Source organism: Labrus mixtus, chromosome 6 (assembly GCF_963584025.1).
Source record: "Labrus mixtus chromosome 6, fLabMix1.1, whole genome shotgun sequence".
Lineage (NCBI taxonomy): Eukaryota > Metazoa > Chordata > Actinopteri > Labriformes > Labridae > Labrus > Labrus mixtus.
In genome coordinates, this window is record NC_083617.1 from 13,711,463 (window position 1) to 13,727,851 (window position 16,389).

Below are 16,389 nucleotides of genomic sequence, written 5' to 3' on the forward strand. Positions count from 1 at the left end.
TTTAAATATCCTCAAATTGATACTGAGCATTTATGAACTGTACAAAAAACCAAACAGATGTGGGTGAAACATTTCAGCTTGTGTACCTACGACCTACATCTTCCATTGACATCATTCACAACATGTACGACTATGGTCCATTTACAATCTCACACATCTCTTGCATGCAGCTGACTCACTGCTATAAGTAGGATAACAGGCACACAATACAGCAGAAAGGGGAATGAGAGCCACAATAACAACATGCAGATAATATTTAAGAGGGTTTAGAAACCCTCAAGAGGGACAAATCCCTCTTTTAGAGCAGACTAGGACACGAGGGGGCAGAGTCAGAGCGGGGAAGTTAAGGTATTTTATTTCTCTCTCCTCGCTCTTGTTCTCATCCTGATCAGACAACATAATAGCCTTGTTTCCCCTTCATCTGATGTCAGGCTCATCCCTCTATTCGTTCATTCATCAATCTCTCTGTCCTGCTATCCAGTCCCTGACCGCCCTGCCGTTTATCCATGTGAAAATCGCTTCTTATCTGCCTGCTTTGCCTCTCTCCCTTTCTCACACTAATCTACAGAGCTTATAGAAAAGACTTAAGATGAGAAAGATATAAATATTCAGAAAATATTCAGGTCAGATGAACCATGAGAACAAAAGGGTTTGGCAATTACAGCCTGCATGTCCTCTGTGGCTCATGACGGCTTTGTCCATTTTGTCCTGATTTTTATTGAACTTCTTTTTTATCAGGTAGCTCTTTATCAGATTGAGCATCATAATTCTGGTAAAACTTCTATTAAGTTAATAGATAATCCTACACTTTACCTTCTTAGGGGCATTATGCATTCTGTGATGTCACATTATATGATTATTTTTCATCCTTATCATGAGCCACATATTCTTGTTTCGCATATCAAATTGTTAGTTGCCCTGTGATTCTGAATCATACTTCACAGGATTCCATATTCTGGACTACAAATGTGGCTCAATTGGCAAGACACTGTTCAAATTGTGCAAAAGAAAGTATTCAGAGAACTCAAACCTGGCCCTGTTAGTTACTTTTGTGTACTTTTTTTTTGGGTGCTTACCTCAACGATTTTGCGAGCTTCACGGTAGCGGCCCGTCTGCAGGAAAGCAAAGAATAGGTCATACAGCATGGTCATCTCTCCGCGCTCCTGACTCACAAAGTCCATGGCTAGAGAGAGAGAGAGAGAGAGAGAGAGAGACAAAGCAGAGAGGTCATGAATAAAAATGCCTGCAAAGTGAACAAACACACCTCACACTTAATCTTTTCCTACTGATTCCATTATTTGGCACCAAGTCCCACGCACAAAGCAGCCATATCAAGACTGCTCTCAAACAAACACACATAAGTCCCAAATGAAAGCCTAAGCCCTCATTGTGAACTTGCTAAAGCGCTCTGCTCAGCATTAAGTGCTATCTCTGTCCAGCAGCTTCAGCACAGGTAATATGCACACACAAACACACTGCAAAACTTTCAGTTATACAAATGGACCTGCACATTCAGCGGAGCAGAGGAAGACAGAATAATCCCGGTTCTCTGCTGTCATCTGAAGTCGACAGCGAGAACAATGTGCTGAGATTTTTCTTATGAGCTTTAGCCATTTATAAGGAAATACATTTTAAGATCTAATGTAGACAAGTTGTAGACAACTTTTATTTTAAATCCTCTCTATGTCTATACAAACTGTACATTAAAAGGGGATGCAGCCTTTTCGATTTTAAAAGTGAGGCTAATGGGGAAAGAGCTTTAAACATGCAGTTATCCTAATGGCCAGTAGGGGGCTAATCCACTGGTTGCAAAAAGAAGATTGGTTTGGTTGTTTGTTATTCATAAAGAGGCATTAGTATTCATTCCAAAGCCTAACCAGACCATCAGCAATGAGATTGTTTCTAAATAGTAGTTTTTAATGCTGGCAGTGGTAACAACTGGTGGGTGTCAGATGAAGTGAGTCACAGTGTGATGTCAAAAGCAACTTCTTTATCATTTTCCACAGCTTCCAAAGATTCATACTCAGCGAAACATTTGACTGAAGTGGGATACGACGTTTAACCAGAAAGAAAATTTGTACAGGACAAAATCAGCAAAGAGTAAGACACTGCTTTGTCCACAGTGGGCGCCAAAATCGAGTGGACTGAAAGTTCCTCACAGGAGCTTTAACAATTAAAACTTTGGATTGCAATGCTGTTTAGTGGTAATCTGGTATCAACATCGCTGCTGCCTCCATTTGATTTGATCATACTGCTCATCCTCTTCAATGGCACCCGGTTTGATGTTTATCCTTTAAATTTTGGGTGTCACTTCCTGTTGCCACCACACGGACCTGTCATCTAGGATACAGACTGTGCCAAACTATTCATCCTATTTCTGCCTCCAAGACCAAGATGGCGTTGACCAAAACTCAAGGCTTCAAATCATTAGCCCCCAAACTAGTGGGTGACGCCACAGTTGCCTTTGTCTATTTCTCGTATAAAGTCTATCATGCAAATTTGATTAATTGTCTTTTTCTCTTCATAGTCCCAGGTCCCTTCAGGGTAAAAGCCTGACTGATGACCTTTTCTTGTTTCATAATATATAAGTTGTTGCTCTGGTTGCCTCACACAAAAATAACTCTACATTTAATTTCTATGTTGATACTTGAACTCAAGATCTTTCAGCGAGGCAGGTCATACTTCTAGTGTGTTTTGAACTACTGAAGGCCAGTCTATTGGATGGTTCCAGTTGATATCTGTTTTCATTTTGAATGGTAATTTTTGAGTTGAATTTTTACTATCAACACGCTGCAACAGCCTGAAGGATCGAGACAAGGTGCAGCTGGCTGCTGCACTCAACATGTGCTCACAAAGCTGTCAGGTGGAGTGTGACTCAAGGTTTAGGTCCTTCTTTACTGTTTAAACACGAGGGAGTGGGAGAAAGATTCAGCTGTAATTTGAAGATACACACACTGGTTTAAATGTCAGCCTCTGTCAGACAATCAGTGTTAAAGTCATTTTGTTTTGCGGGCGCTGAGAGGGTCTGTCACCTATCATGAGGAATGTAAGAGACAAGGATGGGAAGTGGGGGTGGATTAAAGGGGAGGTAAGGAGGTCAAGAGGTGCTCGACATTACAGTTTTAACCTTTACGCGCTTTAGAGCCACTTGCTCCCGCAGTACATTGAACTTGACCTTTACCCCCCCCCCCCCCCCCCGTGCTTCTGCCGACACACAGGGAGCCTGCTCAAAACATGATCTGCCACGTCCTCAAAACATGACCCTGGTCTCAACATCTCTCACTCTCTGGTACCCTTACATACGCAAGGAATTGCTGGCACTTGAAACGTGGGTTAATCCAGAGCTCACGGACATACACGTAAACAAATGTTTAGCGCCAACTAGGAGACACAAAAAGGTTGATGTAGATAAACTCCAGGGAATAAAATCAACTAAAGTTAAGTTCCTAGCTTGGAATCCAAATGGAGACCTGAGAGAGCCTGAGAATATGTGTTTTAATAGCCAATAACTGTTTCACTGATAACTTTTGTAAATATGACAAATAAAGAACTCAAAGTTGCTGCATGCCATTTCCTCTTAGTCTTCTAATTCCATTCTTCTTCTTCTAATTATATTATAATGCTACTTGTAAATCTTTGGATTATTATTATATGTTTAGTGTCGATTATTTATATCATCTCTGTTTCTAAAACTATTTTTATTATCTATACAACATAAATTAACACCTCTACCTTTATCTCTATCTTTCTCAACTTTTATTTTTTGTGTGTGATCTGTATGAGAGTTTGTTAAAATGGTTGGCTGATGGAAAGTTAAAGACAACAAAAAGTGATCATTTCATATTAATAAATAGCATATTTAATGATGGATCAATAAATGATGAAATTTAAAAAATGACCTTAAAGTGTGAAAATATCAAGAAGGTTTCTAGAAATGCTTATAGTAAATCAAGAAAGCCTTAAATAAAAAAGTTGCCCAATTTAGACAAAAAAATTACAATTTGAGGAGGAAACTTGCACATGCCTGCATAAAAAAGAAAGAAGATTATGTGCATCTCTGACATGACGTGGCTGGCAGAGGGAGGGGAGAGTCTGTGAAGAAAACAGGACAAGGACTTATATGTGTGTGTGTGTGTGTGTGTGTGTGCATTAATGTTGTAGAGGGTGGGGGGTGGGATGCGAGGGATAAGGTTTATGTAAGAAGAATGAATGGGATATAAATTCACATTTCTTTATATTTATTTTTCAATATTTTATCTTTGTGTGTCTTGGGATAGAAATGTATAAATGTATCATGTGATCCTGATTTCACTCTTGAATAGTGTAAACTAAATCAAATGTTATGTTAATATAATATAGCATGAAATTAATAAAGATAATCAAAAATAATAATAATCTTGAATTTCGAGTGATGTCTTTGTTCTTCTTGTAGTTTGCGTTCTTTTCCTGTGTTGTTGATGTCATTTTTTATTTTTATTATTATTTTATATATTTTTTATTTTCTACTACTCTTTTATTTGTGTCCCCGCTTTTATGCTGTGAGCTCGAGCTCTCGAGGAATTTTGATGTGATAAACATTTTCTTCCTTCTCTCATGAAGGATCCTGGACCTCAAAGTTGTAAAAAGACTTTAAGGGACCAACGTTAGTATGAAAAGTACCGGTGTGGTAAACTGATCAGGTTGTCAATATATCTTCTTTTGAATTTTTGTTTATTTGTTTGTTAAGATCCCCATTAGCATTAAATTCTAGGAAAATATGTTTATTAACAAAAATAATAATTATAAAGCTAAGAAGGTAGAAGAATGTTAAACCTTTCTGCAGCAGAGCCGTGTCTCCTTTCTCCACCAGACCAACAATGACGTCGTGGATGCGAGGCAGTTGCTTGTAGCGCTTCTGACACTCCAGCATTGCTTCTAGAGCTCCGGCCAGGTCGTCACTGCAGGCATGTCCACACACACACACACACACACACACACACACACACACACACACACAAAGAGAAGGAGAGAGCGCAGGGAGCATGTTAGATGTAATATCAGTACAATCAGTCATTTACAGGATTGTGTCTGTAGAGAATAGAGAGTGTATCACTCGTGGTCAGACCTGTGACCTTCTATTGGAGCACTATGACCCCTTGTAACAATACAGGCCTTTGAATTCATGACAGCACAACTGTGGGTGATGAAGCCTTTTGGCCCCAATACATCATTCTCTCACAATCAGGTGCACTCTCGCACATCTGTCTGCAAGGGGCTAATGCCTCTCTGGACAGGCTTTTAAATGGGAAGCAACGCAGCAGACAAAAGGACTCAACTGATCTTTGCCCTCGCCGCTCGGCTCCTCTCGCGCCGACAAACTTCTTGCTCTTTTCTCCTCTTTTGTTCTCTCCGACCCCCTTTAACCCAACCTCATTTCCTCTTCTCTCATTTCCCTTTCCACCTCCTCTTCTGCCGTTCACTTTCCTTCCTTCTCTCCTCACCATCTTCCTCTTTGATTTCACGCTGTCAGCCGATGACCTTGCCCCCCAGCTGAGCAATTTATCAGAAATATGGCAACAACATTACTCCGAACACCAGCTCCCAGCCTTCCTCTCATGTCAGCCCTTCCCGGGTGGACGTACAAACAAAGGGGTGCGTAAAGGGAGGATGAGTGTGCCTGATGGAGTGATAACAAGAGAAGAAGAGAAAAAGAGTCGGAAAAAGGAAGCACCAGAATGAGAGGCTGAGAGAAGGGGAAGGGAGAGAGACTACTTCAATCCTCTCTATTGTGACAGCGCTGCCATCAATCTGCTGATTGGGTAATTACCATGTCAATCACGCAGAGGTCAAAGCAGATAGGGCACCCATGGGGGAGGCAGGAGGGGCAGTGTAAGTGAGTGAGAAAGAGACGGATGGACGGCGCGTGTGAGAGACAGAGATTGCGAGGGAACAGGTATAATTTCTGGAGTGTTCTCTCCTCTAATCAATTAGACAAGTGGGTAAGAGAAATATGCCCAAAAGGAGCAACAATGCGGAATAAAATAAAAAATAAAAAAAATACTCTGACCTTGAGTTTGGCTTCTGTGAGGCAGAAGCACGAGAGAGCGATGGAGGGAGGAGGAATGGAGTGATTGGGGTTGGAAAGGTAAAGAGGTCCACTAATTGATATGAAGAGGGACAACATTATTCGGCAGCGCCAGTCAAGAGGCTGTTCAACTACACAACAGTCTGATTGAACAACGTACAAGAGAGTCCAACAGATTTTTTTAAATGAGAGAAAGAGCGTGGAAGTGGATCAAGACCACCAGAAAGGGGGGGGGGGGGTGTCATGGGTGGGTAGTTTTCTCCAAAAATGAGACAAGGACGAGAACAAAAATGAGACAACTGTTTGCAGATGACGTAAAAAGGCATTTTTTGGTCTAGTGTGCGTAGTTTTGTACTTTTTTTTTTTATCATGTTGGAGCCTTGTCATGTTGTTTAAAAACTTTCTCCACACTTGGTCTATCTACCTTATCAAATCCTAGCAAAAGCTCCACCGCTATTTATTATCCCCCCCTTCCAAGTGAGACAACTAAAAAAAAAAAAAACATCTCATCAATTAAAAAAAAAAAAAAAAAAAGAGCAAACGGCCTGGTGTTGCAATTACACCCCCTACCCTTCCTTCCTGCTCCCCCTCTCTGCCCACAAATCCACCCCAAAAAAGAGCTAAGGATGTCGAAAGATGGATAATTTCCCCTAGGTACAATTTAACTGTCACTTTGCGTTGCCATTTACTGGGGCGCACAGCCCTGTTAATGTCCTCAACTTTGCATGTCAGCCACTTTCCAGCCAATTAAGCCCTGAAAAAAAAGAGTGCTTTGCTCAGTGGAAACCTGAAGGATTAGACAAGGAAGCTCATTTTGTCTCATCTCACCCCCCCCCACTCCTATTTTATTTTTTTTCTCCCTGTCTGTCCCCCTCTTTTGTTCGGAGGAGATGGGCAGGCCTGTTATCAAGACACTGTCTTTATAGGGGGAGGACGAGGTGTCTGTGTCGAAACGCAAATGAGATGGTGATCATGACACCACTAGCACGCAGTTACATGTGCTAAAAATGGCACTTACTGATGTTCATGCCACTGCAGCCACAGGTGTAAGTTTACAAGATGTAGCTAAACCCCTAAACTCTGTGTAGAGGTGTGTGTGTGTGTGTGTCTGTGTTAATGTCATAACATGTAAAGATCTTCAAACTGCATTTATTGATCATTTTGGCAAATTAGGTGCAGTTGAACATGCTAAAAATTCAACATTTAACATATTTTTTAACTAGTTAAATTTAGGTGTGGCAGTGAAACAGTCAAATGAAGTATTGCTGTAGTACCAAATATTGCCATGGAGACCTGGCACTGTAATGTCCATGTTGACTGTAGAATATAGCTGCTTTACAAAAAAGTCCCAAACACGTGTGTGGAGGTTCTGCTAACTGCTCAAGGCTGCTCGCCCTCGCCACCTGCACCAGCCATGTTTCCGGCAGACCTTTAAACAACAGTTAGCAAACATACTGTATCTCTACACACAACAACATTAGCATCAACGTAGAAATGTACTGCTGGAAACGAGAACAGTTTACTACAGTTTTTTTTGTCTTTTCAGCTCTGTGTTGGTTTCCACCATCTTCTGTAGGAATATTTGGCTCTTCAGCGGCCTAATGCTTAACTTTTTACACAAGCCAGAAAGATATTTTTTCCTGTCTTGTATTTGGTTGTGTACAGGGCAGTGAGACTTCTTCTTTCCTTGATCTCCTCAGCATTCAGGTTCATTTTTTTGGACTTGTGGAAAGTGGGGGATGACGTGCACCAAATAGCGTCCAACTGAGCAACACAAGCGCCCCACATTCACCTTTTTCTTTTTTCACGTTTTCGTTTCCAACTATGCATATTAGCAACTGAAGGCCCTATCTTGTTTGAGGCCTTACTTACACTCTTTATTCACCAAAAAAAAAAGTAGGAAAGAGCGGAATTGAAATGATTTTCTCCCCGTCCACTTCTACCCCTCCACAATCCTCCTCCAATAATATCGTCACAATTACTGTCTTATTATACACGTCCTGCCAGCTCTTCATTTTGTTGACTCATTAGCATTTCCTGTCACTGATGATCATTCCCATAAGGAGGTGGAAATCTTAGTAGCCTGCCAGCTAGCGTAGTAGCAGGTTTACCACACACACACACACAACACTGAGCGGACGGGCATGAAAGCTAACTGGGCGGCGCATATGATGGGCTGTCAAGGGCTAATCTGCCGGAGAAGTGTTCATTAAGTTATTAGTGCTGGCGCAGCGATGAGACGGGTGCAGGCGGGAGTGACGCCTTGCTTTGTCCTCTTTTATCGCTTTCCTCCCTCCCTTCTTCTCCCGACAGTCTGTTTGTCCGATGACTGACGGGACTAAGAGGTGGAGACGTATTGATGAAGATAAAAGATGAAAAGAGAGAAGAGAGAAGGGAGCGCAGAGACCGACTCCGATAGATGGTAAAAGTCAAATGTTGTGGTGCTCAAACCTGCCCCGGGGCTCTGCTGAAACCACATGTTTTGTCGAATCTGCTTTATTGTCCTTAAGCATTTCCCAGTTTGAATTCAGCGTCACAAGGCAAAAAAAAAAAAAAAAAATTGAATTAATTATTTCAAAAGTGTTTCAGGGCATTGAGCCATTCAGGGATTATCTCACTCTTGCAGTGAAGAATCTGATAAATTTAAAGTTGATAAGTAGAGGGGAAAAAAAGTTAAACTTGAAAGGAACTAAATGCCCCCAGACAAAACATCAATGTACAGGTTGAGTACAACAATCAATCTAAAATGTATTGACTATTTCCAAGCCTTGAAACCCATCCAGTTAAAAATAAATAAAAACAAGACAGATGACGGTTAAATAGCAGCAGTTAGCCTGTTCCCTTGTGATTGTGCCATACTATCATTTGGAAAAAAGTGCAACTGGCACTTGATTTGTGAACAGGACTGAGGTAAGCTTGTGTATGTTTGTGTGTGTGTGTGTGTGTGTGTGTGCATGTGGTGTGTGTGTGTGTGTGTGTGTGTGTGTGCGTGTGCGTGCGGCTGCTGTTGATGACCCAGGAGTAAATTAGCCCGCTAATCTCACAGAAGCAGTGATTAACGGGTGAACCTGGAAACTCTAATTTGTGCCAGAGACCAGACTTACAGCAAAACAAACAGCGGCAGGGGACCACGAGTGTATGTGAGCGCCTGAGCGTGAGTGTGTGTATTTTTCCCAGGCTTCATGTGCAAAGGTCTACCTCTGCTGCAGCATGCACACTAGAGGTAAACAGTGTGTATGAAAGCATGAGCAGTGTGTGTTGTGGCTGGCCCCCAAATGGCGTACTGCGCCGTTGTGGTAAATCCAGTAATTAGTGCTCTGTACATAATTAACATGCTAATGAGTTGATCTACTTAAAAGCTGTTCTGACAAATAAGCACACACATGCACACATACTGAATGATACACACATGCCGAATGGAGTCGAGGGGTGAAGCAGCACCAGTGACCCTGCAGCCAGTGTTTGGTAACGTTCATTTGCATTTTTTGCATTACGGGAGGAAGCATCGATGGCCATCTCTTTCACCACACACACACTTACACCTTGGAGTACAGTGGTGGGTGTTTTAGGGGATCAGGGGTGGGGGCTCATGGGAGAGGTTGCAGCTGGCTTATCCTCAAACAAACAAAAAGCTGGCTCTAACACTGCACACACACATGCACGCACACATAAATGAGCAATTTCCACATCCTCTCTCTGTCTGAATCGCTGACCCAGAATGTAACCTCGGCTATGATCATAGGGAGGGATGAGTGACTCATTGAGACACACATACATACACACACCTGGCAACTGGATTTGGCAGATATAGATGCAAATCTGACAACAAGATTGGGCTGGTTGGCTGGTTAGTGGCAGACTCAAGCCCCAGAAGTAAAACGTACTAGTAAACAAGTTGTGGTTTAAACAATAAATCTGTGTATACATGGTACAAAAGTGTGTTTGTCTGTGAGTTTGAATCAGGGATCTCTTATTTGTAACACACTCAGGGTTCTCTTTACCGTTCCAGGTGGACAGTGATCAGGACTGAGCACAGATTGGCAGAGGGCTTGGCCAGTCCGAGGGTGAAGATGGTGTCCAGCAGTAGTTGGATTGTTTGGGCGCTGCCTTTCGCCACAAGACTGTTGAGCATGTGGAAGAGCAAGGTGACGTGTGTGTCATTGACTGCCACGTCCTTCTCTTTCATCTCCTTCAGAAGGTCCACCGCCTCTGTGATGGAGGAAGATGCGAGAGAGAAGAAAGACAGAAAAAAAGGTTCATGTGAAGAAATGTTTGAATCGGTAAGCTTTGGCAAACAACAAGTAGGGAGGCATCACTTTCACTTGAAGGATAGGGAGAGCTTTTAAGATGTGAAGACGAATGTAAAGGAGCAAAAGACAAGGAGAAAGAGAGATAATGTAGAAGGAGGAGGAGAGAGAAAGTGAGATGTATGCAGAGCTCGTCTGGGAGAAGAGTAGGGTGTGTGAATATGATAAAAGGCCCCTTTAGCTAATTCCATGTGGGGAAAACAAACCCATATTAAAACAGCATTTTGCACCCAGCAGGGATGCAAATGCAACCCCATATAATGCCAACTCTGTGCTAATTGCTACTTGCGGTTTTCTAAACGAGACTACAATTACCAGACCCCTACAATGGAGGCCGGCTTTTTGCCGTGGCCATGTAGAAAGCACTTGGGGGGCTAAATTATAGGTATGTGGCGATGAGGGCCCGCCATGGCCCCCGTGACACCTTGGTAAGCGGGCTGAGGGGTGGATCAGTTTGGTCAAGTCCAGCCCGTAATGGAGGGCTTTTTACTGGGCCACGCGCCCATCTGGCTAACACGAGGGGCTAAATGGTGAAAAGGATGTGCGAGTGTATTTGTGTGTATATGTGGAGTATCAGGGTAAGGTAATTAAGATGCGTTTACTGTCTATTTAGACAGCTGCTAATGGGCTGACAGCGATACAGCCGCTCTCCACCACAGACACTAATCTATACAGCAAGACCAAGAGGAAGAGAGGAGATGGAGAGATGCACATACACAGAATAGATTTGAATAATGTGTAGAAAGCCTCCAACTGCAGGGTAATATGGCCCACTTGCTTTATATTCACTCAACACAATCCATGCTGCTTATATTGGTGAACACTGCAGCAAACACAGAAAAGTAAATAAAGTTGGAGTGTACAAAGCATGGGTCTAATAATACTTACACCCACTTTAGTAGCTGGTAATATAACAAAACCCCTTGAGCAGAAGTGTCACTCTCCACACGCAAAAATACACAGTCAGACATGAAAAGTTGTGGGCCGAGGGACAGGGCTACTGGTGAGTGCTTTGGCATCCTAATTTCAGTCTGTCTCTCCATCGCTCCACCTCTCTGAGCCAGTTGTTTGTGGGGATGGGAACCAAAGGCTGTCACAGGTTTAATGGGACACAGGAAAATAGAGGAATAAAGGGTGGAGTAGGGGTGGCTGGCAATGGAGGAGTTACTGCTAGACAGACAGGGAGGACAATGAGAGGGGATGAAGCTTGTCAGGGGGGGGGGGCAGTTTTGTAAGCTGGATGGGAGCTTCAGGAGAGTGCCGCAGATGAAGAAAGGGCTTGAGGTACCTGGATTCTCTGGCACTATTGTATTGATGCATCACACTCTTATCACTGTGTGAGCTACATGTCTGTGACTAAAGCAGCTTAATGGGCTTCAGGTGAGAACTCTGGAAGGTCCTTCTCATTATGCACGTACAACGATCGCTGTGCAAACCGTTTACATTATAGTTCAGCTGCTGCAATATTTTCACTTCATTCAAGTTTGATTTCATTTAACTAAAGTTGTTATATTTTACACATTATTCTGAGCGCACAGTTTTCCTCCACTTTAAGATCAAGATATTCTTCATTGTCTTTTTAAAGATTTTGGTTTTTTTTTGCCCTATTGTAGTGATAGTGGATAGAGTCAGAAATCAGGGAGAGAGAGAGAGCGGGAAAGACAAGTGGGAAGGGAGCCACAGGTTGGATTAGAACCTGGGCCGCCCGCTTGGGTGACCGAAGCCTCTGTACATGAGGCTCCCGCACTAACCATTATGATACCAGCAGCCCTTCTTTATGATCTTTAAAAGGGAAATGTACCTTGGGCAAGGCACGAGTCAGAATTAGCTGTTTTTTGTTCAGCAGTGAGACGGCGGTAGACAAAAGAGAGCTTCAACTAGATACTCCTGAACTTACCAGCTCTGTACTGTTTGTTTCTGCTTCTAATATAAATGCAAACATTAAAATGGCTGTTCATAAAGGCTGCATGGTCACAGATGGTGGTATCAACATTTAATAATTGCCCTATAACGATCTGACCTGTAGTCAGGTCATGTTCGTCAGGTTAGATGTAAATTATTTTCACTCTGAGTCTCAGCGTCTCCCTCCCTCCATCATACCTCTCTCCATCACACTCTGACAGACCCGCTAATCACCGAAACCAATGGTTCAGAGCTGATCTGCACAAATGGAGCCAACACCAAAGCTAGCATCTCTCCATCCAACATCCAAACCCCTCACCCCCTCCTCCCTCCATCTCTCCCTTTATCCATTCGTTTAGTCAGTATGCATATCCATCGGCTCAGCCGAGCATTGTGGCCAGCAAAGCGAGCCAGAGAGCACACAAACACACACATATCAAAAGATGGGAAGGCAGACAGGCCAGGTAAACAAACATCACACAGTCCAATGGTTCATCAAATGTTGCATGACTGCTGCTGATGTCTCTTTCTCAAAACACACACACACACACACCACACACACACCACACACACCCACACACACAAGTCCAGGGCCACCTGAAGCCAGAACAAGTTGTGTTTACCAAAGTGGGAGGATGGACAGATGTAGGCAGAGGGGCAAGGGCAGGTCAGAGAGAAGCTTGGTGATAGAAGAGAGGTGTATTTAAAAATTCTAGGAGAGAAAAGGGGCTACAAAAAAGGGCCTTCAGTCTCATGAAGCCAATAGTTGTGAATATGGAAGGTTCACTACATCGCAGAAACACATTCACAGATGCACACATTAGTAATCTGGACAAAAATAAACCATGATTAATCTTAATCTACATCTTTAAATGAGTTTACATTGTGTTAAATTAAAATACACTTTTGAGGAACATTTTACTTATCAAAAGGTTTTGTTCACAAATGTGTGCTTATGTTGAAACTGTAGCAATGCTCTGTGGGAAGGTTAAAGTGAAACAAGTAACAAGTTGATCAGTAAATTGATTGAGGCAGCAATGACTTGAAAATAATTATGTTCATATATCATTTGAACTGATTGAAGCCAGGGACTGACTTTTACACAGTTATGTAGGTGTATGTGCAGTATAATTTGAGATGGCGTAGTGTAGCCAGCAACTCCAGTTAGAATGAACATGGAATATATTACTAATGTAAAACACAGTATGAATGTTGTTTTTTTTTAAAATTGTATTACTGATTTATCCCAGCCATTTCTATTAAAATAAAATTACTAAATAAAATTCTAGCTTTGGTTTTGCACCCTAGTCTGTCAGATATAAAACGACTTCTATTGGTGGATGACTTAAAGAATAGATGAATGGACAGATGTGCACATTAAAAGGACCATGATGGAGATGATTAGTGAGCAGCAGACGGAAAATTAATCAGAGAGAAGAAGAAGTATACAAGAACAATGGTGGAAGGAAGGTGACTTAAAGTCAAAGGAAAGTACAGTGAAAAAGAGTTGCAGAGTGAGCTGGGACGAGGGGCTTTGAACCAAGGGCAAAAAAAAAAATAAAGCCATTAGAGAGTGTGAAAAATACAGCGAGATGCCAGGAGACATGATCTTCAGCTGGGCCTGGTGCTTGCTGGGAGCCAGGCGGACCAGCGTCTGGGTGGGGACAGGCTAACATCAAGGTTAGCCATGTGTGCTAATGTGGCTGACAAGCGTCCCCTCCATATGCACACTCTGGCTAATGGCAAATGCGTAAGAGCTGCCTATACACACCCCAACACACACACAGACGGACACACCAACTGTAGTGCCCACCAAATGCCTTTTGCTTGAATTCACATGCAAATTTGCGTGTCCTGTGTGTGTGTGTGTGTGTGTGTGTGTGTGTGAGAGAGTGTGTTTGAAATGCTCAAGCACTTCGGCGGACATGATCTGCCATTAGCATCAAGGCGGATTTCAATAATTCTGGAAAAATACACACAGTCCTGTAATTTTCCCCCTCTCTCATTTCTCAGTGACGCGGATGCGGGAGTGGGGGGGGGGGGGGGGTGTTTGGCGGAGAATGAGAGAATGACATGCTTGGAGACAGACCGGGTCAGATAGAGAGACAGAGACGAAGACGGAGAGAGGGAGCGGATGGGAGGAGAGAGGAGGCGAGGACAGACAAGGGAAACATTTTGCCTGTCATTGTGTGAAAAAGCAGAGCGGCAAAACTGATGGTAATTGGGTCTTCGATGGGCTGAAGGAAACCCACCGTGGCATTCCGAAAATGGCCTGCTAATGTGGATTGAGGGAGGGAGAGGGACAGATTGTGACAGAGTTGTTGACACACACACACACACACACACACACACACACACGCACACACACACATCCTGGCATACACTTCCACATGAGTAGGCCTTTTAAAGTTCAAGCCTGATTTGCTTTGATCCAACTTACGGCCAAAGAACAAATTGTGTGAGGGACTAAGTGCTGGTTGGATTAGTCAATCAATTAGTCAATCATCACAAATTTAATGACAATTTGATAGTTGATAAAAAATAAAAAAATCTGTCAATTGAAAACTCTATCCAAAGTTTCTTGGTTTTGGATAAAAAGGATCATTTATGTGTGGGAAATTCTTGCATGCTTTTTTACTCTGTACAGTTGAAAGAGCCGAATATTCAAACAAAGGTTTTGGCAGACTGAACAAGAATGAAATAAATCAGTAGTTTTAGGTTAAAAAATAAATAAATAAAAAGATCGTACCCTCCACTCTGCCGTTGTTGCAGAGGCTTTTGACCAGTCCGACGTATTTATTAGCATCCAGCGCTTTTGATGAGTCCATCTGACTCCTGAAGACAGAAACAGAGAGACAGACTAGGTTAATATATTAATGCAAGTCATTTATTTTACGTTGGTCTTGGTTGCATTTACAGAATTAGGACAGTGCACATTAATCAGCCTGTAAGAGATACGGGTCACAGTAAATACGCCAGCTTTTGTTTTTTACAAATGTTTAAAGTTTCTTTTTTTGGGGGGGGTTAAGTAGTTGTTAAAGTCCCTGATATGTGCTTGTAATTTGTTCCAGGAATGTGCACGTCTCAAAGACACATTCTCCTGTTGGAGTTCATTCTAATGCTTGAACAAGGAGGAGAGTGTAGAGGAGGAAACAAGGGAGGGAGAGGGGATAGTTACCTTTGTTTTATTCAGTCAACAGAGTGGCTGCATTAATGTCTCCCCTAATACATCTCAGGTTAAACTTTAATGGCCTAATAATGGTCTTACAGCTGGTGTGTGTGTGTGCGTGGAGTATTTGTATGTATCCAGCTACACTCACATTTCCATCTTCAGGTTGAGCGCCTCCTCCAAATTGTCAAGGCGACAGCACAGGCCGATGAGGCTGGCGTAGGCCCCGATAGACATATTCGTCTCGTGCTGCTGCTTCAGCTCGAGGGCGCGCTGCAGGTTCTGATCACACAACAAGACTTTTAGGACTAAACACACAAACTAAAGGAACTCGTTAAACGATGAAGCCAATGTCATGTTAGAGACAGTTCTGCTCAAAGATCGTACCTCCTCAGCACAGAGAGCTTGGATGGTTTGTTTAAGAACACTCGTTATTGGTTTGTTCTCCGCTATCAGTTCAGCCAGTTTACTCTCAAGCGACGACACCTTTCCGTCAGTTCTCTGATGGAGACGCAGAGGAGTTAGAAAACACTTATGCGTGATTAAATACAAAACCTCACGAGTTCTAAATGAGCTTCCACAAGAGAAACAATAATTATGTCAGAAAGTTTTCCATTTAAATTTAACAAAAAAGAAAACTATAATATTGCTAAATATCACATTTAATGGAATGTTTTAAATGCAAAATTAAAGCAGTTGTGAGTTAAAAGAAAAGTTCAAACAGGAAGACATTTTTCCAACATGTTCACATGTAACAAATCAAAGCTTATCTACTTGTTTTTTTGTGCATTTCTCACACTGGCCTACTTACAGGAGTACGGGGAGGAGCCGGCACATTACCATTGGGGCCTCGATTTGCAGGGTCCACTAAAACGTTGATATTCTAACACACACACACACACACACACACACACACACACACACACACACACAATATCAATATTTGA

The 16,389-nt window shown here is 42.5% G+C and overlaps 1 protein-coding gene across 1 annotated transcript in view; it reads right to left on the reverse strand.

Moving 5' to 3' along the window:
* lrpprc (leucine-rich pentatricopeptide repeat containing) overlaps window positions 1-16,389 on the reverse strand; it is a 57,757-nt gene that overhangs the window by 22,304 nt on the left and 19,064 nt on the right. The window contains exons 19-25 of the mRNA XM_061040092.1: window positions 16,254-16,325; window positions 15,830-15,943; window positions 15,594-15,724; window positions 15,023-15,108; window positions 10,066-10,273; window positions 4,813-4,937; window positions 1,077-1,183 (exon numbers count right to left, since the gene is read on the reverse strand). Coding sequence (XP_060896075.1) covers window positions 1,077-1,183; window positions 4,813-4,937; window positions 10,066-10,273; window positions 15,023-15,108; window positions 15,594-15,724; window positions 15,830-15,943; window positions 16,254-16,325 — 843 coding nt within the window. The remainder of the gene's footprint in view (window positions 1-1,076; window positions 1,184-4,812; window positions 4,938-10,065; window positions 10,274-15,022; window positions 15,109-15,593; window positions 15,725-15,829; window positions 15,944-16,253; window positions 16,326-16,389) is intronic.